Source organism: Macrobrachium nipponense, chromosome 32, assembly GCF_015104395.2.
Source record: "Macrobrachium nipponense isolate FS-2020 chromosome 32, ASM1510439v2, whole genome shotgun sequence".
Taxonomy (NCBI): Eukaryota; Metazoa; Arthropoda; class Malacostraca; order Decapoda; family Palaemonidae; genus Macrobrachium; species Macrobrachium nipponense.
Window position 1 is genome coordinate 13070582 of NC_061094.1, and position 26848 is coordinate 13097429.

At 37.0% G+C, this 26848-nt stretch overlaps 1 protein-coding gene across 1 annotated transcript; it reads right to left on the reverse strand.

The window, feature by feature from the left end:
• Positions 1-443: 443 nt before the first annotated feature.
• Positions 444-26848, reverse strand: LOC135207231 (uncharacterized). The gene is made up of 6 exons (XM_064238862.1): positions 26691-26848; positions 22449-22571; positions 16792-16833; positions 11064-11285; positions 4510-4566; positions 444-518 (listed from the first exon to the last, which is right to left on the reverse strand). The coding sequence occupies exons 2-5, from the start codon at positions 22506-22508 to the stop codon at positions 4552-4554; spliced, it is 339 nt and encodes a 112-aa protein (XP_064094932.1). The 5' UTR covers positions 22509-22571; positions 26691-26848; the 3' UTR covers positions 444-518; positions 4510-4551.

Below are 26848 nucleotides of genomic sequence, written 5' to 3' on the forward strand. Positions count from 1 at the left end.
AAGCCTATTAACAAAGCTGACCTACTTCAAAGAAAACTGCAGTACTAATTATCCTTGAAAAATTTTTATAACATGACCATGGGAGTTCCCATTTTACTGTTAATTTTCAAGCCAGTACAACAAACCATTCCAACATATGCATTTTTCAAAGCTCAAATTACTAAGAATATGTTGCTTACTGCGTTAGATTCATAAGCTATGAGTATATCATCATTTACCACCAGTGCTGTTACACTTGAAAAGTTAGTTCAATGCAAACAGATCACTAGCAGAAAGTTAAGGTTCAACTAAAGTACAGTTACTACACAATGCAGCCAAAACCTGATAAGTAAAGAAAGAACACCTGAAGGACATATGTTAATAATAAGTGCCAGTATTTATGGCATGGATAGAATGTCTACTAGTTCAAAAAAGAAAAATAAATTCTAATAAACAAAACATACCATAAAGGATGATTTTGACTGGTTCACCACATGAAGTTGATTGCACTTTACCCAACTGTAATTATCTTGAGAACTCTTAAAAGAAAAACAAATGCAATACTTTAATATCACCAGCTCCTTGAAATTGAGATATACTTTAGAATAACATTTACATTTAAAGGTAAGCACATCACTTTTAGAAATGTGTAAATTTAAACACATTCCAGTAAAAAGAAAAAGAAAAAAACAGTATTTGAATAAATACCCTAACTTTACATTTTAAAAATATGGATAAAAGTGTCACCTGCTGAGAAAGGACAATGCTACATCTGGGAATTAATGACATCACTCCATAATACACAAGGTGGTACAATGCATTCAATGCTACACCATTCTTGATAAATGTGCTAACTTGCAAAAATGAATTTTTCACATCTGATTACTTATCATACTACAATAAGTGTTTTTCATAATGTCTGAGAATCCACCATATACAGCAGCTAGCCTCCCTGTTTTTATTGCCCCCCCCCACCCACCACCCCCACCAAAAAAAAAAAAAAAAAAAAATGAAAAAAAGATATGTGGCCTAGATGCTTCTCATACCTGCATAAATTCCTGCTTAGTGGGGTACAGTTCTCTCTCTCTCTCTCTCTCTCTCTCTCTCTCTCTCTCTCTCTCCTCTTCTCTCACAGAGAGAGAGAGAGAGAGAGAGGAGAGAGAGAGGAGAGATGAGAGAGAGAGAGAATAAATCACACCAAAATACAGTAAACATGATATAGTGTAGTACTGAAATTAAAATCATTATGTAAGATTTCACTTGTATTTGTGTGTTATGTCACTCTGGCTTCCTGTTATAACTGAATAAAAACAAGTTAGGAAAACTTCCTATACAACAATTTACAGTAAATGGCCTAAGAATACAAAATATCATTAACTGTAGAAGGATTGTGAATACAAGAAAGAACCCATAGTGTAATGAATAAGAAACTTTAGAAGAGGTGGCAAAACATCTATGAAGATTTGATAAATGTTATTAGGGTCATTACAATACCATATTGTTGATTGTTTGAAATATATGTATAAAGATCAACTTCATAGAATAGCAGCAGAACAGGTAATCTATACTAAACTCTCATATATAATGTGAGAACACTCTATATTTCAGATACCAGTGTCAGTTTTTGCCAAGTCTTTGGAATTTAAACCATTAATATGTGAGGAGGGAATTCAAACCACATTCCCAACATATCTATTAACTCGTGCTTGTTATTAGAGCTTTCTTTACTTGGTTGCTTTATTATCTTCTTTTAATTTTTCTGTGATGTCTCACCAACAGATGGGAATAGCTTGAGTTCTTCAGCAGGAGACACTTGCATACATTAACTCAAATGCAAGTAAAATGAAAACTAACATAAAATGCGCTCACATGATGCGCATTTTATGTTAGTTTTCATTTTACTAAAGTAATCTGAGAAACATTATGCCTAACCTTTATCTTTGACTTTAAGACTATGCAAATATCTGTGCAAGGAAAATGTAATAAATGTCATACAGCCACACATTCCTGTTATATTTAATGAACTACTCACATAAGTAAAATACAAATTTTAGATGAAAACACTAATTACTGTCATGAAAACTAAACTCAACATATTTTAAGACATGAACTGATAAGTAAAACTAACTTTCCTTCATTTGGTACAAAGTTACTCCTAAAAACTGTCATTACACATTGAAAACAGTAATTCTGTTATGTATGGAAATACGCTTGCATTAACAACAAAAATGGGACAATCATCATCTGTAAGCCAGTATTCATGCTATCAAAAATATATACTCAACTGAAAAATGCAAATTTTCTAGAATTTTTTTTTTAATGCATTTAAACCACTGCCTCAGATAGCTTTACACTCAAATTAAAGTGCTTACAATACATATTTACACATTCAAGTTGAAATATCTTCTTCTCTCATATTTTGCATTTTTACTTTGCCTTATTGTGGTTTACTGGTTTCTTTCTCAATAAAATTGATTCAGTTTTCAAGAAAATTATTGACCGACAACTTTTGAAGAATGGCATTTTTGATGGATCACCAAAACCTTTGATCTGCTGTTCTAATTTTGTCTTCCTTATCAGGTCCCAGGTACCTGTATCACTATCTCAGCTCTGGCAATGAGACAAGACTCTGAGTTTGCTTGCCACACACCATCTCCAAGTATTATACAGAATCATTGAATATTGCATACATTCTTTACAGTTGTCTGCAATACTGGCATATCCCAATTACACCAAATATTTGTGTAATGGTAAAACTTGATAGATCCTTACTTTGAAGATCTGGAGTTTGAAGCAAAAGAGGATAATAAAGTAAAAGGAAAAACTAATGTATACAGCCACTCTTCAAGGCAGAGTGGTTTGTGGTGGTAGGTTTCTGTCTCCTGACATTAGCAATTATGACTTGGACCACTCATGGATGATCTCTTTATCAATTTTTCATAAGCTGTATTTAACTGAAATTTTTCACATTCACAATTGATCCCTGATCCTCTTCTCCTGCTGAGAGCGATCAGATTTTCTGAACAGCAGCACCAATATGCAGTGAATGTGCCTCACTATCAAACATCTCAGTTACAGAGGTCCTTTATTCCCCACACCATTGGACTAAGAATAGTCTCTCTGAGCAATTGGGACCTCATAAGTTCCAGCAAAGATGGATTACTGCCTTAAAACAATTCTTGTATTTCAATAATTTATTTACGTTTTTGTCTATTTATCTATTTTGTTAATTTCTTTTTTCTTTTCTAATGATTGACCTCTTCTCTCTGTATTTCTTATTACATTCTGTAACCTGTTACTTCTTCCAAATGAACACCATATTCTTTAGAAGCCTGAATTTCAAGTCTGGTTCCTATGAGCTTGTTCCATATGAGTAGGGTTCATCTTCTAATAATAATAATATAATAAAAATTAGAGTGTTTGACCAACATAAGACTCCCCAAAACAGAGCATAACCCTCCCTAAACCTTTTTAAAATTATCTCCTAATAAACAGGCATACAACCAGCAAAATCAATCCAAAAGCATAACTTAATTTCCTACTTAACTATTGAACACTAAGTATAACCTTATCTTTGGCCTACTTGACACTAGCATACAGTAGATTTGTCTGCACATTAGTATCATTTGTAGATTTAAAAAAAAATTTGTTCTAGGTTAAATATCTATTTGAAATTTGACCTCTAAGTATGACCATGACACTGTTTTAGATCTCTTGCATTTAAAAATAAGAAGTCTCTATCTCATATCATGGAATGATGTAAGGAACTACACATGGTATGAGTACTATCCATTTCAAGTAATCCATCTGTCCATCATCATAAAATTTAAATTTTGATGGTGAAGATTTGTATATGTGTAGTTTTTTTTAAAACTCACTCTCGTCTAAATAAGTTCAAGCCACCTAATTCTACGCAGGTTCTTCCAGCATCTAAAAACCAGAATCATAACTCTAACCATTTCATCAAAAACAATGCCCATTTAATCTTCAAAGTTCATTGTAATTTGCATTGTCTCTTCACCTTAATATGCATAGCTTCCCATATTTCTGTTACACTGAGAATAATTTGAAAAATGAGGACAATCCCTCCCTCACTCAAGCTTTGGAATGACAGCTATCACATTCAGTTAATTAGCACTTAACAGGACTGGTTTTGGCACCTACATGCTTCCTGGCAATGAGGCAGCCTTAGCCCCTCCCATGGCCAACAAATAGATGATGAATGCCACAACTATATAAGTAACAACACTAATTATAATTTATTGATTAAATACCATGGCCACTGCTCTTATTGGATTTATGCACAAACCACTATCAGCATGAAGTCTCTAAAGATAATTCTGTTACAGGCAATGTAAGTTTGAATGAATATCACTTTAGTTACAAAGATTTATCAACAAACATGCTAAAACTGCATCACGAATAATAACACGTTCAGTTTATACAGCTTTCCATCAAACTCAACCAAGAATCCATCAATTGATTTTACTTTTATGTTTGCAACCACACCCGCTACTTTTATTAACTCACCTCTGACTGACAACTGTTGAACTGCTGATTTAAGGTGACTGATCATCCAGTAGCCACCTAGAAATTTCACTGAAACTAGTCAATGATCATCAAATGTAAAAGATGGCTGACACCATAGCCATCTGGTGGTGGAAGTGGAAATTATAAACTTCCTCACCACATCTTGAATTAGGCTGGAACTACTGTGTAACAGCATTATTGACATGAATTGGTTCACCAATTCAAGACAGCTGATGGTTCATTTTGGGTAACAGATATGAACCAGATGGAAATTCCTAAAAAGCACTCAAGACATATGAGGGAGAACAGAACTCATTTTACATCTCACCCAGCAAATGTAAAATCTGATATAAAATTGTTAATGATGATTAGTTTTAAAAAAATCAGCATTGGTAGACCACCAGCACAATCAGTAAAAAGGTGATTCATTGAATATGGTGTGAGTTTCCTACAGAATGTCTTGGGCACAGAAAGCAAAGGAAGACAATGGGCTTATCCATCACATAGCAATTATATTATGAATGCAGCAAAGACTGTTGAGCATAATCAATGGAATTGTCAGTAACCAGGACAGCACCACAGATGCAAGCATAGCTGAACATATAGTAAGCAGCACAGTATGAGGGAAAGTGAGCAATGCTACTGACAATATGGTACCTAGCACACCTGGTGAGACAGTACCAGACCACAAGAGAGAAAATCATGGCAGTCCCATTATAGGCCATCAAAGGTGAAACTGAAAAATAACTAGCCAATGATATGAGTATTTTCTAATAATATAGGAAGACTTATTGTCCTGACATGTGTAAAAGGAATGACAGACAATCACTGCCAAAAATTGGAAAGTAACGATTGTCAGAACTCAGAGGTATCATCATCTGAAAGAGTGGCGTGACAGAGTTTGTTTTCCCAAGACATTTATCTAAAACAGGGAAATGGCAGAACCAAATTCAGAAGGACTGTTGACAAGCAAAGCCATTGAATGGAAAGCAAAAGGCTTTGTTGAATGAGAAATAAAGATAACAGCAAAGGCAAGACCATCTGGAGAAGTAAATATTCATCACTGCATTTTCACCAGATTCAGAAGTTACTATACTCCATTCTAGTTGAATATTACTTAAGACTTCTATTATAAAATTTATTTACTATATTTAGCAAAAAAAATGACAAATTTCCTAAGACCATTTGTATTTTTCATAGCTACAAACCTGAGGTCTTAACAATAGGATAATTTTCTAGTGCCTAGCTGAATCCGGTTAAAAATTGGAGATGAAAAATGCAAGGAATAAACTATTCCTGTTAAGATGATAAAAGGACTATTTATAGCACCCCTTGATAGAGATCTTGTCCAATCTTTTCTGTAACATCAATTATATGAGCAATACAAATCAATGGTTATCTTATTTTTTATATAATGAATGACTGATACACATTGTTTTCATAGCTGGCATTATGACAAGGAAAAAGGTAACATGGATCATGCTTTAATTTATAAACTGAAATCTTGAATATAATGGATTCTGTTTGACTGTGATGATTATAAAGTACATATGGTCTATAAATCAGACAACCTAGAATTGGCCTAAATAACATTGAAATGGACTGAATTATGAAATTGAGACTTGAAAGTTCAGCACTAGTGTAGCTAGGCCATTCGGTGTTTTCTTAAAAATGTTCAAATTCCATATATGCACAACCAGCCCTCGCTTATCAGCAGTGTGGGTTAACAGTGTTCTAGTTTTACGGCGATTGGCTAACGACGTCATTAACCAGATTTTCAGCAATGGTAAGCGATTTTCGGCATCAATATGTGGTTTATCGGCGTCTGTAAGCAGTTTTTCGGCCCCAATAAGCAGTTTATTAGCACTTACAACATCGTAAACACCATTCATTACCATAATTATTGCCGATTTTCAGTTGGCAGCACTCGGCCAAAAACCCGGCCGTTAACCGAGGACTGTCTGTACAGATCTGAAATTCTTTATTCTTAAAACTCATGTCAGTCTCAGAATGAACGAGCAATAAAATTCTGTTTCCTTTAAAAAGCATAACGTGATGTTCAAGGCCAGGATAATCTGAGGTTTTACTTAGCCCCCTTAAATTGCAATGGAATAAATGTTGAGACAGAAACAATCTAGAGAAACTGGATAAGTTATGGTTGTTGAATTACTGCTCATGAAAACAGTAAAAGCGTACCATGATTGAAACAAAATATGCATTATATAGGCTACATGCACTAAGTGGTCTACAAAAAACAAGGAAAGACCATCAGAGAACCCTGGAATGATAAAGAGAATTTATGAAAAGACAGAGCACTACTAATGAAAATATAAATGAAAACATTTGCCCAGAAGATGAGCTGGTGCTAAAGCATTTGTTACAAATTAAGTCTTATACCGAGTACAACAGGGGAGAGGCTCAGGGGTCCTACTAAGAGGGCCATCCGTCACAAACTGGGGCACATGATCATCTTCAATATTTCACAAATAGTATGTATATCTTCTTCAATATTTCACAAATAGTATGCATATCTACTGTCACAAACTTGAGCCAAAGTGATAGCAGTTTGAGGCAAAGGTTTGCTTGCTAAAAAAAATTTGTGTAAAATATCTTACTTGTTCTGGGTTTTTCAATTTTGCATGTTAAGGAAATATAATGATTGATTATTACTGTATCAATGGACAAAATCTATATAAATAAATAAAATTAATGAATTTCCTAATGAAGACATAACCAAGTTACAAAATGCTGCCATACTATGATTACTAAAACCCAATAATGCCTACACTTACAGGCCACTACTATACTCACAATGCAGTCCATCACCAATTCAATAATATATGACGGAACTTTTGTAATAAACTCACCTAAATTAAAGTATGTCTGGAAACATCTCAATAATTCTTATAAAATTTGGATTTTATCTTACTAAATCTAATCCTTTATCAAGTTGTTTAAAAAAAGGCCAGAAGTTTGGATTTGAAATAATGAAGAATAGAACTAATATGAGGAAAACTTTTGCAAAATAGTGTAAAGCCAAAAATATTCAATAAAATTGAATACTGAATGGTTTGTTCATTTTAAAGCAATTAAATCCCAATTGTGTCTATGGTATATACTGCACAGTACTGTCTTCAAATAGATAAAAGTGGGCTATAACTATCTTAAAATAAAGAGCCCATTCAATATAAACTTTTGTAGAATATTTTTGCTTTTACACTATTTTAAAAATGTTTTCCTCACATTATTCTTATACTTCATTATTTTAATTCCAAATTCCTAGTCTGTTTTTTAAAAAATGTATGACAAATTACAGGCAGTCCCTGGTTATCAGCGGTCTTGGTTATCGGTGATCTGGTTTTACAGCACTTGTCTAGTAACAACGATAACTGGATTTTCGGCATTGATGTGCACTAACAACCAGATATCAGTGCCGCTGTTAAGTGGGGATCGACACCAAAAATCCAGTTATCATCGTCACTAGACAAGTGCTGTAAAACCGGATCATCGCCAACCAAGAGTGCCAATAAACTGAAGACTGCCTGTAATTTGTTGCACATTTCTTCAAAAGCCGATTTTCGGTTATTGTCACGCCATCAGGAATGGAATCCCCGCTGATAACCGGGAACTGCCTGCACTGTAGATGTGATTAAATAAAACTTCAAACTCCAAATTATGTAAGAGTTACTGAGAGGTTTCCTGACATATTGTAATCTAAATGAGTTAATTACAAAGGTTCCTGATTCATATATACAGCCTATTACTTTGGTACAAGGCAAATGATGAAAGTATTTACTAAGATTTTGCTTTTCCATGGATGACAGATGCCTCTCAAGTAAGTACATATAACCCTTGATATATCATCCTATTACTCATTACGAAGCTTCAATTTTTAACTAATGTATTCAAACCAAATCTGAGGGTAAGAAAGATTGGCCATATTGTTGTACAAGTACTAATGGTTGAAACCTTCTAAATGCAATTTCTTTTTGTCTATAAACTATTTGTATGAAGTACAACATGACATCATGTGAACTGATCATTTACTCAAACAAGATGTGACTGTTAGTGAGCAGCCCTCTAAGGGGAACTGCATCATCATAAATATATAAATGACTCATATGTTTCCTAACATCACCATTGCTTTTTCATGCTCTATTTTTCATCCATACACATTCCCAAACATTTGAATCCAAGTACGTATAACAAAACCAGAATGGCTGTTACTTCCCTTAGGTTGGTTGGCATATGTGGATCTGGTTCCCCTAGATTGTGGTAAACCACCTCACTTGTGTCTGTCAATTTGTTGACAACAAAAACCTCACTTGTGTCTGTCAACTTGTTGACAACAGGAAAGTTTTCCTCAATTCTTGGAGAACTTTTTGATTGCCTTTTCACAGTTTCATTCATCCATTTTTCACTTGCACAATTCACTGGAGTAAATTACAGTGGACTGCAAAGTGATTTACTTACTTGTGGTGGTTTACAATAATTTTGAGTGGGTATTTACAGACTGAAACTTTCATTATCAGCTGTTTTAAGTAGTTAAGTGGCAGATTCTGTACGTACATACGTAACTTGCTTATACAGTATTTGCCAGAGCTTTTTGCCAGTCCTTCTATAGTCTGAGTAAGACCTTGTTTTTCCATGTTTATATGATTGTCCCTTGGTGTTTTTGTATTTTCACTAACAGGGTACGTACTTCTTGTTAGCTTGTTGCTTTTCTAAGCACTCAGCGTTTCACTCAACTTTAGGGTTGTGGTTGACAGGATTAAGTATAGTTTTAAGGAACTAGAATTAAATTTTTGTACAGATAAAATACTGTATGCATTTCCCTCTTATGTTTGATTAAGGGTTAATAAATCCTCTCTCCTTACATTTTAGTATCTACATAATGGATAACAATTTTGGTACTTATATCTTAGTTCCATTTGCCCTATATTTTGTTATACAATTCTGTTATATGTTGAATCTGATGTACAGCATTTTTTTTTTTTTTATGTGAAGCATACAGTGATGACATGGTTTTCAAAAGATTACAAACCTGTGTAAGAGAAATTGTGCCTATGGCTAGCAACTATTACTACTGAATTATCTCTTGCTAGTGGTATTATTACACAGAATCCCTTTTCAGTGATTCAGATGATTATAACTATTATCTAAACATCCAATATCAGTCAGTCAGTTTTTTAATTCTATAGCTTAGATATATGCAAACTCTTCAGTAAATCCACCATTAAGTACACTGATTCCTATCTATACATTTGTATGCTTAAGGTAGTATAGGTGAGGAACTACTGCATCAATGGGTCCCAGTACTAATCCCTCCACAAGTACCTGGCACCTACTGCACCACTATAATTCAGATGGCATTCATTGGATCAGAAAGGGAGTAGTACTGCACTGTAACTTACAACACAATTAAATATATAACATTTAGCAAAAAAAAAAAAGTTAACACATTAAAGCACTGAACATTTTAAGCCACATCATAACTGACTGTGAATTGGAGATGACAACATTCATGCAAGTAATGGATATGACACGGGACAGTGCAACAGTAATGGAAACAGATCATACACCTGATGAAGAATAAGAAATAAGAAGCCAGCGATAGCCTATCTGTTATAGAATGGAAACAACCAAGCAGTCACAAAAGCAGTTAAAATATGTTTGCAATTGCCAGATTCATTTGAATAAATCAGGGCAAATAACATAAGAAAATAACATAAATTGCATTTCCAAGTGCCACACTTAAAAATTAACCTTATATTTATAAACCTTCTAAAGAATAGCTGATATAATTCCCTTTCTCCAATACGTATTGTACTAAAGCTCCACAGAATTCACATAATTGTTAATGTTGACAAAATTTATCAATTTCAAGATCAAGGTTGAATTACTTTAATTTCAAAATGCAAATAAGAGGGCAAGATAGTTTAAAAAATTGAAACATCAACTTAGGATTTATAACACAACAAGGAGATTGTACAGCTGCTGCATAGTTAATTAGATGTCATTTGTATGGAAAATTTTTATCACAGTAAAAAAGAATTCTCAATATCCCAAACACAAATGAGATAACATGAATACACAGCTACAAAGTTTTTTTTCAAACAAAAAACAGTAACTCTGGTCAATAGAAAAAATTCAGTAAAACTGGTCATAACCTAATTTAAAGTGGGTGATCATTTTGTATAATAAACTTCTTGATGAAATGACTCAAGTAGACAATATATATGAATCTTCATAAATGTATGAAATGGTTCTTCCCACCTCCTGCCTATATATTATCTTGAGTATCTACAATACATGGGAAAGGAAAACACAGTCCAAACTAACCCTGAAACTTCAACATGACATCATTTACATGTTGCATTGTAATAGTAACACCATAAACATTTCCTATTCATTTTCTGTAAACAGGTCTTTCAGGAACCTTGGATACTGAACTCATTAATGGCTTGCATTGGAAATTATACACAATGAAGTCATATACTAAACATCAACTAAAGAATGTTTATCACTACTTAAATTTATCAATTGTTACATACCTGAAAACTTAACTGTCGGAGCTCAATGTGTTCATGTGTCGGTGAAGAGGGATGACTGTGCATGGGAGGTGTCGCAGGGGTCGAGCGGACACCTCCGGGGGCCCCTGATCTTTTGCGTAATGCGCCAAAAAGGCCCCATCCTTGCAAAAACTCCCCAACAACTCCTCCAATAGCCCCCCACCATCCACTTCCTCCTTCATTATTGTCACCAGATGAAGTGCCCTTTGGAAAAATTAACATTGTAAGAAAAAAGTATGACTGTTTGGTGAAAGACAATAAAAAGTTCCTACTAATAACAAGAGAATTCAAAATTCCCGAAATATATTTCCAATTCCTTATTTTCAACAAATCTTTAACTTGGGGTCATATCTGCTTATCTCTTTGTTAAATATCCAATTCCTTTTTTTTTTAAATGATATTAATATCTCCATTTTCCATAACTTTTCCAACTCTTCCTCCCAGTCATAAACTGCATGCAACTCCATGAAATGGTGGCACCTCAGCACAAGGGACTGCCAAAGAAGTGTGGTCCATGGGAATATCCTTCTCAGTGCCTAGACAAGAAAGTTCAACAGATTGGAATATCACTTGGCTTATGGCCAATTAGGAGTAACCAGGGTCATCCTGAGACCAAACACACAGTTGATCACTTGACAAATCCTGTGGGAAAGGCACAGGCATTGAGGTTGTCCCATCGGTACCGAAATATGCCTTCTAAGCAGTCTATGGGCAGAAAACCAGGAGCTTGCAGTTCAGCCGTATGATGAACAGCTGGGGCACCCAATTACTAACAGAGTCCTAAAGGAAGAGTGGATCAAGCACATTTCAGGAACCTGTATGCTAATCCTCACACTGGTTAACTCCTGGTGCTGACTTATCTCAGACTGACTGAAAATCTGTAGAGTAAATAAGATTTTGCAAATAAGATTCTTTCAAGGAGGAATTAATCTCAATGAAAAGATGCATCAGCAAGGTATGGAGTGTGCTAGGGGTGAAGAACCTGGCCCTAATCCATTCTCAGCACACCTCCAATCCCCCTCCCATTATCCCTACCCTTTCAATTTTGAATTGAAGGTTCAGAAGGTATGATGAAGCAACTGTGAATCCTAGGGATGAGGGGGACCGTGATTCATGAAAAGGGTGTACCGACAGTGTCTCAGTAGCGTTAGAGGTAACCTGAATCTGCCCAACCCTCTCCAGGGGAGTCCAGAATTAGTCAGACCCAGAGGGAGGAGGTAACTCATCAAGCAGTGGTCAAAGGGAAAGCCAGTAATATCAAACCTTCTAAAGTGGCTGCAAACAAAGAAAGAGGAATTAAGTTCCCCATTCCAAAATCAGCCCAGAGAAATTTTGCCTTTTTGGAAGATCAGACCACTGGATTGAGGAAAAATTATAGGAGTATTTCAGGGCAAGTCAAGTTTGCAGGGACTAACAGGAAACCTAGTTTCTAAGTGTCTTTGTAAGAGATTGCTATAACTGTCCAGGAATCAAGATGGCAATTAAGAGGTACCTCTTGATGAAAAAGATGGAATGAAGAGGGAAAGCTCGGATTTGAATGACATAAAACCTCCAGCAAGTACACTTACAATATTGTACTGTATCTTACGGGAGAAGCATGAAAGCTCTTTGAAATCTTCAGAGCAAAATCATAAGGGAATGGGTATCACCTTCCTCAAGACAAGTTGGTAACCAACAGTGACTGATCAGAGTACAAGAGCTCTACTTGAATACAGGTTTGAGTAGGGTCATCATCCATTGGGAGTCAGGATGGCAACAGATTACCGAGAAAGCAGAACTGAACTCAGGTTATCAAATTAAGTAGAATGGGCCTGTCAGTTACAGACCAACAGATCTGGTGCAGCAGAAGAGACAGAGGAAGCAGCTTGATGGAGCAGTTGGAAGTTGGAGGGGGGAGGGAGAATTCTTGGATCATGAGAATAAGCATCAGCCTCCTCCAGCATGCATGGTGCAAGTGGAGAACAAGGCAGTCACAAGACTGGCTTAGTCCCACGAGCAAAGCCCAAGTTTACTAAATGGATGACCCTGGGTGCTACAGAAGACCCTGATAATTTCCCAAAGGTTATGTGCTCAATGACAAGCATTGCAACTTCACAAGAAAACATCTCCAACTCAGCCTGAAGTGATTTTATAACCAAAGGACCCTTACACTCTGAAGGATCCACACTACATATGAGAAAGACCCATTACAGAGGTGGAGGAAAGATGTAATCACTAAACACCTTTCTGTTCAGAGAATTGTGTCGAAAAATGACCAGAACTGTGCAATAGGTGCCAAGTGATGACTCGAGGGCATCAAAGGAGAACAAGGACAATCAACCTTTGTGTTCTGTCCTCACCTAGCAACAAAATTACGATACCTAGGACTTGTGCCTAGTGTATGTGAACAAGGATCTATCCTACTACTCCCTTACTGGATGATACTGGACTGTGAATGGTCATGGATTGTCTGAGACAGTATTGTACATGGGAGTAGTCATGCCTGTGAATCTGCATTAGCATATTCATGGATGTTTTGGGCATATTCCAGGGAATTTGGATGATGATAAGTAGTCCTCAGAAGCATAGACTCTCCCTTTGGTACCTTCAGAGAAGTAAATATAGGAGCGAAAGTTAGGGCCAATCCTCTTTTCCTGATAAGGCCCAGTGGACAACCATCGATGAGCAGGCTCATGCACAGGGGATTGGTCACAAGCATGGTCACAAAACCCACAGTCAGCTTCACTGGTGAACAGCTGCAATGATCAATTTCACTCTTCCAGGAAGATTGATGTCAGAAGGAACACTTCTTGCAGAGGGCTGCCTTCTGGAGATTCTTCTTGCAAATCCACTATTTGGAGAATGTACAGTGAAGAAGGTGAGAAGGAAATTAGGCAGATTTCAAGGGCTTCCCTCAACCCAGGAGGGAACCACTAAATGTAAAAGTACATCCTATGGTAATATCATCAGTGCTCCCAAATTCTAGCTAGTAATCAATCAGGGAGTCAATCAGTACAGTGAATGGAGACATGACAAAAAATGGTGGAAACAAAATCCATCACAAGAACTAGAGGTGCAGGGACAGGCTGTGAATGAGCATGCCTAACATAAACAAAGTAAGTGGGCAGAGAAGAGAGCCACACCATTCAGTGGACAATATGTTAAGAGGACAATATTATTCAGCGGTCGATACCAACAAATGGACCGCATTGACCACATGTAGCCTGCTCAAGATAGCAGTGACTGAAGCTATCACAAAGATGGAAACTAGCCTGGAGGGACTCTAAGTCTATAATTAAAAGTCAATTCCAAAACATCTGAAGGTACAGTCTTGGGGCCAGATGTGTTCCACTATTAATACTAGAGCATCACAAAGAAAGAGACCAGGAACCAGTAAGCAAACTGATCAATACCTAGCATGGGAGAGTCCCTGTATCAGAAATGAGATGATATTCACCACAAGGATGTCTTTCCTTAAGGAATATAGGAGGGTGAGGGTGGGGGTGGGGGGGGGGGGGGGGAAGTTTGCTGAAACATGGACAGGTACAAGGAATCAGGACTAAAACTACTACATCTACCAGAAATTGGTCACTGAGGTAAAACTGCTGTTTATCCTACAAAGGAAAACTAGAGGGAAACCAAGAGGATCACCAGAGAGGAAACTACTGACCATTTATGTATATCTTAAGGGTCCACAGGCCTAGAAGGAAGGAAACAGCAGAGAGGACAGATAGGGAAAACTTGGGACACAAGAAGGGAAAAGAGGGAACCACAATTCCTTCTGTCTGACCATTCCTTAAACTATTTCTTGCTGCAAAAGTGAAGGCCTGGAGGACAACAGCCAAAGCAGAAATTCTATGGAAAAGCTCTTGGCTGAAACAAAAATTCCTTGAAGGAGAATTCCAATGTACAATCAACAGACAAGTAAGTTATTGTGCACTTAAAATACCAACACAGAGCTGTAACAACATTATTAGTGAAAAGAACACTGAATTTTGAACAAACCTGCCAGAAGATATTAACTAAAAGTACAAACAAAAAAGAATAAACTTCAAAAAATATTTTATGCCATCACCAGAAAGTAAAAGCTATAGATATTAAGAATAAATCATAATTTACTGAAGCACTTGTGAAAAAATACATATACCTGGCAGACCTTACAGACCTTACATCTTTTTCGGGTTGCCCCAGGTCCCTCAGTGTGAGGCACCTCTAATGTCTACCAGAGAGTTGCTAGTGCATCTTCCGGTATATTTTGCATCTTCCAATCTTGTCAAGCTTATTCTTAAACACATCTATGCTCACTCCTGATATATTCCTCAGATGAGCTGGCAACGCATTGAATAGATGCTGCATTGTCAATGCTGGTGCATAGTGGATTAATATCCTGTGTGCTTTCCTTATTTTTCCTGGTATAGTTTTGTGCACTATTAATCTACCTCTGCTTGCTCTTTCTGATATTTTTAGCTCCATGATGTTTTCGGCAATTCCTTCTATCTGTTTCAATGCCTGAATTATCATGTAGCATTCTCTTCTCCTTTCTAGACTATATAATTTTACAAATTGTAGTCTTTCCCAGTAGTCAAGATCCTTGACTTCTATTCTAGCTGTAAAGGACCTTTGTACACTCTATTTGTGCAATATCCTTTTGATAGTGTGGGTACCACATCATATTGCAATATTCAAGTGGACTACGAACATACGTTTTATAAAGCATAATCAAGTGTTCAGCTTTTCTTGTTTTGAAGTGCCGTAACAACATTCCCATTTTTGCTTTGCATTTTGCCAATAGAATTGCTATTTTATCATTGCATAACATGTTCCTATTCATCATCACACCAAGGTCTTTAACTGCTTCCTTATTTGTGATTGTCTCATTATTAGGTCCCCTATATGCATATAGCTTTCCTTCTCTATCTCCATAATTTATTGATTCAAATTTATCAGAGTTAAATACCATCCTATTTACCTCTGCCCAATCATATACTTTTTTAAGGTCTCTTTGTAGCGAGTTCCTATTTTCATCACAAGTAATTTCTCTACTTATTCTTGTATCATCGGCAAAACTACTCACTACCAATTCCTTAACATTACTGTCTATGTCTGCAATCATAATAACAAACAGCAATGCAGCTAGCACTGTACCTTGTGGCACACTGCATATTACCTTAGCTTCATCCGATTTCTCATCATTTGCAATAACTATCTGTTTTCTGTTGTGAAAAAATTCTTTTAACCATCTTCCTGCTTTGTCCACTATATCATGTTTTCTAATTTTCTTTGCTAATATATTATGATCTACCTTGTCAAAAGCTTTTGCAAAGTCTAGATAAACCACATCTGTTTCTTTTCCGTTTTTCATATTTTTGTATGTTCTCACGGTGGAGTAACAGGTGGGTTTGAGTACTTTTTCTGGGTACAACACCATGTTGTCCTATATTAAACAAATTACTTTTAATTAAATGTTTCATAATATTTTTCTTCATTACCCTTTCATACACTTACATAATATGTGATGTTAGACTCACAGGCCTATAATTACTTGCCTCTAGTCTTGATCCACTTTTGAAAGTAGGGGTAATATATGCTAATTTGTGCTCATCATAAATCTTGCCTGTATCTACACTTTGTTTTAATAATATTACAAGGGGCTGTGCGATAGAATGAACTACTTTCTTTAACATGAAAATGAACAGTGGCTCTTCAGAGCAAAACAGGTGTACGTACTTACATAACCAAGGACTGCAGTAACAAGAACTTGAAGTGGTTTAAGCTAGTGAGAAAAGATGACATTTTTATAATAAAATAATGCTTTGTATATACTTGCCAAGTAATTACATAGCTATGGTTCCCTAACCTATGGCAGCTTAAAAATTCAAAATTCACACTGTGGCACTTCTTTTGTTTGTGTAGGTAAAAAGAACCATCCACTATCCGGGACTTAGGGAAACAAACTAGCAAAAAGTTTCACTCATTTCTTGTTCTAATATCCAAGCATGGGGAGGCGGGTGGGCTCCGGTCATGTAATTACTTGGTAGATAAGTATACACAAAGAACATTATTTTATTCTAAAATGGTCATTTTTGTATATGTAACTTACTAAGCAATTACATAGCTGATTCCACATTGCAAGGCAGTGGGAAAAGTATGAATATATCTATTCCAAAGCATTATTGGTAGTAATTTTGAAAATAGAAAATTTGCTAGCATTACAACAGATGCCTTTTTGTTTCCTTACCTGTTGAGAGAGCTGCTGCAGGTGGCTACTGCCTCAGGTCAGCACTTCTCTCAACTAGTAGTGGGTGTGGCAGTAGAGCCAAGGGTCACCCCTACATTAGTGGAAACTTTGCAGCGGAGGAAGTACACCATACAGTAACAAAAATTAAGAGTTGCCCTTGCCCTGGGCATAGACCACAAAAATACAAATGAACAAAATCACCTACACCACTGAATTAAAACCACAAATACTCAACCATTAAAATTACAAACTGGAGGGTACACCAGGTACCGCTTGCCCCCAGGCTTCCCAAAAACACAAAACCTTGATTCAAGGTGAGTGGATAGCAAAGGAACAAAAAGTTCCCTAAGCTTCCGGCCCCAATACCATGCTAGCCATGGATAAAGGTCCTAAAGTATTGCAGTATTTAAACACCATCTCGATGTCCTTGAGGTAATGCGAGGTGAAAATGGACTTAATTGCCAGAAGGTTGACTGTGAAACGGAGATGGAGATATTATACCTACAAGCTAAAGAAGTTGCAACTGCCCTAAATTCATGAACAGAAAAGTTGTCTTCTCCAATCAGAGTGTGCACTTCTGTTATCAACTCTCTCAGAAAAAATGATGTACCATTTTTGGAAAGAGGACACCCTGGGCTTTTCACTGAGCACCAAAGTTGGCTCAAAGGTCCTCAAATCTTTTCTGTCCTGTGAAGGTAGTGTCTTAAGGATCTCACTGGACACAGGAGTCTCTCTTCTTCTTCCGGACCTAATATGCCCATGAAATTTTTAATAATAAAGGAGCGAGGCCAAGGTCTGGAAGAATCTGTTCTTCACAAGAAAGTTAAGGGAAAATTATCAAACTGCGTCTCCTTGCGTAAACCCCACTTTCTTGCCCATGGCCTGTAACTCACTGACGTGGTTGGCTGTTGCCAGGGCTACTAAGAAGAGTATTTTCCGAGTGAGATTCCTAAATGATGCATTTTGGAGTGGTTCACACTGGGAACTTGAAAGCCACTTGAGTACAACATCTAGGTTCCAGGTTATATTGGGAGGATTTAATTGCTTTTCTGTGTTAAAAGATTTAATAAGGTTGGCGATGTCTTGATTGGTGGACAAGTCCAACCCTCTATATTTAAAAAACAGAACTAAGCATCGACCAATACCCTCTAATTGTAGAGGTCGACACTTTCCTAACTTGACTTTAGGAATACATAATAGAAAGTCTACTATTTGTCACAGTCGTCTCAGCAGAAGAGACATTATAGCAACTGTACCATCCTCTAAAGACAGCATATTTTAACTGATAGATCTTTGTAGAACACGTTCGCCTGCACTTTGCAAATGGCTCTGCAGCCTGGTGTGAGAAGCCTCATGCTCAAACGAGGCACTTGAAGTCTGACCCATGTCAGGCCATGAGCAGACAACCCTTGGTAGAATCTTTGGAAGTGGGGTTGTCTGAGCAGATGCTGCCTTTGAGGAAGTAGTCTTGAGTAATCCACTAATATGAGAACAAGATCTGGAAATGCATTTTTGTTTGGCCAGAAGGGGGCGATCAGGGTCATGAAGGTTTCTTGGTGGGTCGACAACTTGTTGATAACTTCTCTGATCATCCCAAAGGGGGGAAAGGTGTAAATATCAGTCCCATCCGGTCTAGTAGCATAGCATCTACTGCCCATGCTTGAGGGTCTGGCACCAGAGAGCAGAAGAGAGGACGTCTGTCTTTCCTCGATCTATACGTAATCACATTTATGTTAACATTATTATATGCCTTTAAATGTTTCTTACAATCTTCAATAGGTAACCCTAAGGTGTGAGCCACAATCTTCACTCATTGTACTAACTGCAGTACCAGAATCAACCTCAAAAGGAAAAATATGGTCCCTAATTGTCACCTTAATTACATTTTTTACAGCATTAACAATGGTAACTGATAAAAGTTTATCTTCCCTGTCACTCAAAACAGTTACATCATCAATTGCTTTAAAACTTTTCCTCTTTTTATGTACTAAAGATTAATAATTTTTCTGTACATCTAACAACAGCTGTACAAATTTGCTTTAAGTTCCCCTTTTTCTAACACTGATGGCATCTTTAAAACGACATTTCACACTGTCATGAGGGTATCCACAATGTTTACAAGGAACAGATTTCTTAAAAAATGATTTCACCTGTTGTACAGGGAATGACTTCTCGGAAACAAAAGCTTTCTCTAAATTCAAAACCCTTTCAAAAATTAGAGTTTACTTGCTTTCCAGCAAAGAAGGAAAAAATGAGGAGAGAGTTTGAAAGAATTGTATGCCGATCTGAAATCTTGAGCAAAAGATTGTGAGTTTGGGCCACAGTTTGATGCTCAATTGAGACTTTATTTTGCAAATTTCGTTGCTGAAAACTTGGATTTAAAGTTCTTTAAATCTAAGTTTTCTGCAGCCAAATTTGTAAAATAACCTTCATGCTCAAAAGCCATAAACAACCAGTCCCTCAATTCAGCATCAAACTGTGGACCAAACTCGCAATCTTTTGTCAAAGATTTCAGGTCAGCAAACAATTCTTTCAAATTCTCTCCTCCTTTTCTTCCTCTTGGGTGGAAAGCAAGTAAACTTCTGTGGTACTAGTTAGGTTTAATATCATAATGTGCCTTAAGTAAAACTAACAGTTGCTCATATGTTTTAGTAGGTGGCAAATCTGGTGCACATATATTATCTAGAACTGCAAACACTTACACACCAGCAGACACCAAAAGAACATTCTTCTTTTTAACACTGTAAGTTAGTAGAGACATATAATCAAAATTTGCTTCCAGTAAACTCAACCACAATTCAAAAGAATTTTGGAGGGGTTAAAAGCATCAATTTTAATCAGTGGAGTAATCATATCCACTGACTTCAATGCCAACAGGGTTATAATTACATATAAAGTACAAGGTAATTATTCACTAAACCAACTGGTGCCAGTACCATAATACAATCTGTAAGCCACTAGCCCTCATTACCTTAATGCGACAAAACCTTCATAAGCAAAAACAGCATAACCTACAGTAGGCTACATGACCAATCAAAGGACAAGCAAAACCACAGTAGCTTAAGCATATTGCTATCCTAATAAGCTATGTAATGACGATACTCTTCTATATAGTATTCAAATCACCCACTGCAAACAATTCGTTTGTTACAATGCCAAGGCATCCTTATTTCCTGGTTTCCATTTGTGCTGGCCTTTCAGCAATTGTCAAGATAAACAAACCTTCAACACACGAGCACCATACCATTTTCCTCAGCCATCGGGTCCTTTTTTAATCGTCACCAAAAATGTAATAGCAGTGGCCTGAGGTGGTGAGGATAAAGATAAGCTGCTAAAAATGTTGGTTTTAATGGAAGTCATCTTGCTATATATGGCCAGCCCAAGCATGGCTATCTCTCCCTGGTCCTGCCAGATCACAACAACCCATAATGAAAGAGCTTGGTTGAGTCTTTCTGCACCAGCTTGCTCTTAAGAAGAATTGCAGGGGTCTCATATATAATCTCCCTAGCGTCACAAACTGCTCCACCGACGTTAACAGTTCCTAAGAGACTCATTCATTGGACTGCTGAACAAGAAGGAGATCCCAGAAAATGATGTACAGTCCGCAGACAATTTTATATTCTTTTGGGTGACAGAAAAACTGAAAAAATCTGAGAGTTCATGACCATCCCCAAATAGGGAATCTCCTGGGTTGGTGTCAAAAGTGACTTCTTTTTGTTGATTATGATACCCAACTCCTGCCTCAGATGAAGACTTCTCTTCAAGTCCTACATACACTTTTCTCTTGATGGGCTTGGAGAAGCCAATCGCCCAGGTGTAAGTTGATATTTATTCCCAGAAGACAAAGCCAGTTTCCTAGGGGCTCTAAAATTCTGGTAAAAACTTGCGGTGCCATCAAGAGGCCGAAACATACAGCCTGAAACTGTAGTAATCTGTTCTGGAAGATGAAGTGAAGGACGCTACAACAACAAATTTCAAATACGTACTTCACCAAGTATCGCCCAACAAAACATACGAAAAAACCGGTCAGTAGCCGGCAGGAAACGAATGAAGCTCTTTGCAAGTTTGTTTCCCTAAGTCCCGGATAGTGGGTGGGTCCTATTCACCTACACAAACAAAACAATTGCCGCAGCGAGAATTTTGAACTTTTAAGCTGCTGTACATTAGGGGACCATAGCTATGCAATTAGTACTTGATAAGATACATATACAAAACACTTGTTTAACTCAAAAACCAACACCAAATCATAGAAAGAAGAAAGACTTGGAAATCATATAAATGAAATAATCAGAAAAAGAAACCCACAAAATTACTGAGTATAACTTGTTTACTTGTAAGTATTTACATCGTATTTAAATAAAATGCTATGTAAATACTTACAAGTAAACAAGTTATACTACTCAGTAATCTTGTGGGTTCCTTTATCCATCTTCAGAAGAAAACTGAAAGAAGATTTTGTTTGGTTCAATGAAATGATTGATAATTAATGAGAATGAGTTCCGACACATTCTGTGAACACAAGTTGTTTTTCTACCTAACAAATAAGAGGGAGTGATGTAATTACCATCTTTCTTTCTTTATATCATCAGCTGATAACCTTATAGATAGAGTCAACAGGCTTCAAAGGGAAATCTGCCTGCAAAGAAACACAAGTTGTAATATTATAAATGAATAGATAAGATGGAATAGAAAATAAGACCAATACATACACCTGATTTCCACAGACATCAGTAGAGAGCAGAATTAAATTTTCTCCTCGCCTTAACATTTGGAGTCAGAAGATGCCACAACTGGACAAGGCAAACTATTCAACACCTTAGTTGTAGCCAAAATAAAACTCCAAGTAAACTGAGAATAATTATTATTAACCTGATACTAGAAAATGACACGGGATAAAAGGTCACTGATCTAGATTTATATCTGACCAGGTGTATGTGTTATTCTTCCAGTGTCTTACTACAAAATTCCTAGAATACTTGACAAACTAAGCAACTAATGGATAGGTTTCTATTTTCAAGAAATAGCCCTACAAGCCACAAAAAATAACAACCACTTTCTATGTGTACTCAAAACTTTCAATACTTGTGGTGAGCAAAATATACCAACAGCCAAACACTGGTTTAAAAATGTTACTGGAATCTATCTCATACCTGAGGAAATGTTCTTTTGCGAGCAGCTGTTGGAGTCACTGGAGTAGACATACTCCTCATGCGGAAGGTGATTTACATAGATTCCTCCCATGCTCTGCATGCAGGTTTTAAACTCTTCTCCATCTGTTAAGTAAAGAAAAACTATTAAAATTTACACCATGAAATTATTACAAGGAAATAACTATACCTAGATTCTGATGCTATACTAAAAGATGCTTTAAAATTTGTTACTTTATCATTTAAAATATATATAAAACCAAGGAAACTCCTCTAACAATTATTCACTAGGAAAAATGAGAAAAACTGTAATAGTGTACTTAAAAATACTGAAATCTTGGCAGCAAACTCAACAGCCTATTTCATACAAACAGCTCTGATAAACTGTTACAGGCTCTCATTGTATGGTTTAAACAAAACCAACACAGCATTAATGCCTCCCTGAATTACTCCAGGCAGCACAAAACTTTCACCTGTTACGAAGATCAAAGGTATGAATTCAATGTGAATAACTGTTTCAAAAAGGAGAAACCTTTCTGGCCAATATATATAAAATGTGAAGCTAAATGCATTGCAAAGCAATCGTTATTTTTAAAGTTATTAACATTAATACAGAAATAGAGACACTGCAGTTTTCTCAAGTAGTTTAGTAGCTTCACATCTTCAAGCAAGAAAGCTAGAAATACTGTCGTGTTGAATGAGTAAAATACAGCACGTATGAAAAAGTATTACAGTGGACCCCACGTATTCGCGTTCTCCAGATTTGCGGACTCACACATTCGCGGATTTCTCTTGGGAACGTTTCCCCGCATTATTCACGGAAAATTTTTCTATGATAAATATCCAAAAATTCCTGGTTTTTTTGAGGAACTTCATCATAAAATGTACTTTTTGTGATAAAACTATTAAAAAAACCAAGCATGAAAATTTTTAGTGGGTTTTCTTGAGTTTTAACTAACAAAATAGGCTGTTTTTAGCATTTTTATAGAGGTTCCAAACATTCGCGGGTTCTAACTATTCACGGGGGGTCTGGTACGCATCCTGCGCGAATACGGGGGGACCACTGTACATTTTTTTTTTGGAGAGAAAAATGATTTTAATACAAATTCATCAGTTTACATGAGCTTATCTGTTGATTCAGCACTCCAGGAGGCATACCATAAAAGAAAAAGAAGACTACTTCCCAGACCCAGCCATGTATCAGAGACTCCCAGCTCTCCAAGCAGTGGCAAGTATTTCCCTGCATTGTCTGGATTTGCCAAAAGAAGAATACGAGCGGGGAGGACCCCTGCGGGTTTTGTATAAAAAAAAAAAATAGTTGTTTAAAAGACATTTGCTTTAATACAACACATATCAGTTTACATGAGCCTCAGCAGATATTCTTAAGGGGAGGGCTCTTGTCAAAAGCCAAGTTTTTAACTGGGACGAGATGAAACCTTCTGAATGAATGTGACCTGGAAACCTAAGTTCTTGGGGTTAACATCAGGCAGTTGGAGTTGCTTCTTGAGTAAGGCTTTCATTTGTGCAATTTTTTTCCAAAGAGGAGGGCCAACAATAAGTTAAGGCAACCCCTTCAATAAGGCATAGCAGCAAATGTCCAAGATGGCTTTGCATGTAAATGGAGGAATGAAGTTACAAGAAGAGGGAGATTTGATTTGATTTGATTTATATAGATTTTTGGTATTATGCCATGCACTGGGGCAACTAAGGGCATTTAGCGCCGGAACGAAAATTAACAGTAAAAGGTTTGAAAGGTGTAACAGGAGGAAAACCTTGCAGTTGCACTATGAAACAATTTTTAGGAGAGAGGGGACAGTACGATGGAAAAGAGAGAATATGAATGGGGGTACAGAAAACTGAATGACAGTAGTTGCACCTAAGAGACGAAGGGACGCTGCAAAGAACCTTAAGTAATGCCTACATTGCACCGAATGAGGTGCAGTGACAGCGCTACCCCACTATGGAGAAGAAGAGGGAGACCTGGTGGGAAATTTATAGCCTCTAAAGGAATCAATACTTGACCTGCAGACACCACAAAAACATTTGATGAAAAGTCTCAAGTTATAAAATTGGTCTCTAGGGATCAACCTTGCAACAACTGTGGAAGACCCCCCTAAAAATTTCAAATTGTCTACACTTTTGGTGACCTCCAACATTAACCTCTGATGCCTAAGTTTTAGAAGTGTTCTTATATGCATCACAAATACCCTTTCTCAGCCAAGACGGGGTCATCCTCCAACATGATGAGGTCGTGAATGAAGTATGCCATCTCCCACCTTCAGCTAAGCATACATGAAGCTGCTCCAAACATAACTCCAAAGCTGCTGAGCTACTGTCTCTACGCCAGCCAGTTACTGACTGACAACGTCGAAATTCGTCTAACAGATGTCAAATGACCAAATACAAAAAACCAGCACCACTGGGTGAGGAGCAACAGGGGAACAATCGGCAAACGATTGTCCCAAAACAAAATAACTGTTAAGCCTTACACTCTGTATCCTGGTTAGTCACTGTTGCAGTTTGGGATCTGGTGGGGAGCTGGGGAAACCTGGTTGATGTTTGCCATAGCACCCACCCTTGAGGTAGTGGAAAACTGAAGCCAAGTATCTTTAGCATCTAACTTTATAAAAAGTAAAATTTGGGATAAATTCACTTCTAAGTAAAGTCAATTGTGATGTCAAGTAAACCTGAATTCTAATACCAAAGTATATCCAAATTCTAAGGCACAGGCTTACATTAGGCCAAATGAAAACTTGAAAAATACTACTCCATATGTATGGCACCATGTATAAACAAGTATAGTATCCTACAAAATTCTCAGTACTATATATCTGTGAGGATATCACACAGAAGAGTTGTTGTTATCAATAAGGTAAAAAAATGATAACATAGGTAGCCTACTTATGGGTAAAATAAAACAGATTAGGATTTGACCCTCTCCAATACCATATCAAATACACTGTCATTTTGGATGGTAGCCCATGACATTATACATCAGGCTATGTAGGTTGAGGAGTTCCAGGAAAGCGTAAGGTCCCTGTCCACTACAACTTACATAAGGTTACATAAGGTTACTTTAGGCTAGGATGTAGGCTATCCCTATTAAATGACATTTCACCCCCCCAAATTTTTTTTTCATTTTGTGAGCAAACAGGGCACTGGTAAATTTTCCAAACTGCTTCTTTTGTGCTTTGAGTGTAATGGAATAGATATGGAAAATAAAATTAAGGCAAAAGGCCAAGCACTGGAGTCTATGAGGTCAATCAGTGTTGAAAGTTTGGAAACTGACAGTAAAAGGTTTGAAAGGTGTAACAAAAAGAAAGCGTCGAAGTTGCACTATGAAACAACTGTTAGGAGAGGGTGGAAAGAAAGATGAAAGCGAATATGAATGAAGGTAGAGCCAAATGAAAGGAGTTCAAGTTGGGGCTAAAGGGATACTGCAAAGAACCTTAAGTAATGCCTACAGTGCTCCAATTGAGATACACAGATGGCACTAGCCCCATAGGGCCTTTGTCTCCTGCTGGTCTACCCCACAAAGAACCCTACTTTCCTCAGAGTCCCCTAAGTAGTAGAATGATAATAGTGCACGCGTGAATCACCCTATCTCCTAGATGCCCCCCCACCCAAAACCCCGCATTCGCAATGGGTCCCCTACCTTGTTGGATGAAGCTGTAAGGTAAATTACAGGTTAATTACAGTCGACACACAAAAAAAATCGGTAAATTCTTTATAAGCAACCTAAATACTATAGGAAAAGTTAATTTCCAAAGGAATAGGTACCTGATGCAGACCTACTGCAAACATAGATCTACCTACCCCTTAGAGTGTAGGCTACACTATTTCTGTCCTTACTGCATGTAAGTGCAACTCTTTCTTGTTTGCCAATTTTCCTAACTTGGTCCTCTAAGTAAGGCAACTGAAAAGCATGGAATATAAACCGACTGCGATGCCCTACCAAAGATGGTCAAACTGACAGACCACAAAGCACAGACTAGGCTAAGGAAATACAACATACGTTTCACTTCCCTGGGTTAAAAATTGACGTTTCTTACTAGCAGAGACACAGGCCTAAGCCTCATATATTATTTTATTTCTGCCAATACCTAAGCCCAAACTACATATTCACTGGTTCGAGTCCTGTGGTCACCTTTACCTTTGTACCCTAAGCTACAGCACAAGAACCTTGAACCGATGAAACCTTGACAGTTTTGCGATGGCTGTCATACATAACACCGAAATACTTACGGTAAATTGCGGTGCGTCTGTCCTCTCAATCAATGGTCATACAAGCATATAAAAATGGAATTAACATGAAAGCTGACCAATTTTTGTTCTATTATTTACATTCACTTCATAAGGTAAACAAACTTCGAACTGTCAAGGTGAGAAACAGAATTTGATTC

Excerpts from the sequence above, each read along its gene's own strand:
- LOC135207231 (XM_064238862.1), bottom strand. The coding sequence starts at position 22,508 with ATGAGGAGTATGTCTACTCCAGTGACTCCAACAGCTGCTCGCAAAAGA. Across the intron at positions 16,834-22,448 it reads GCAAAAGAACATTTCCTCAG|CTTAAACCACTTCAAGTTCT; the intron begins GTATGAGATAGA and ends TTTTCTCACTAG. Across the intron at positions 11,286-16,791 it reads TTACTGCAGTCCTTGGTTAT|GGCACTTCATCTGGTGACAA; the intron begins GTAAGTACGTAC and ends ATTTTTCCAAAG.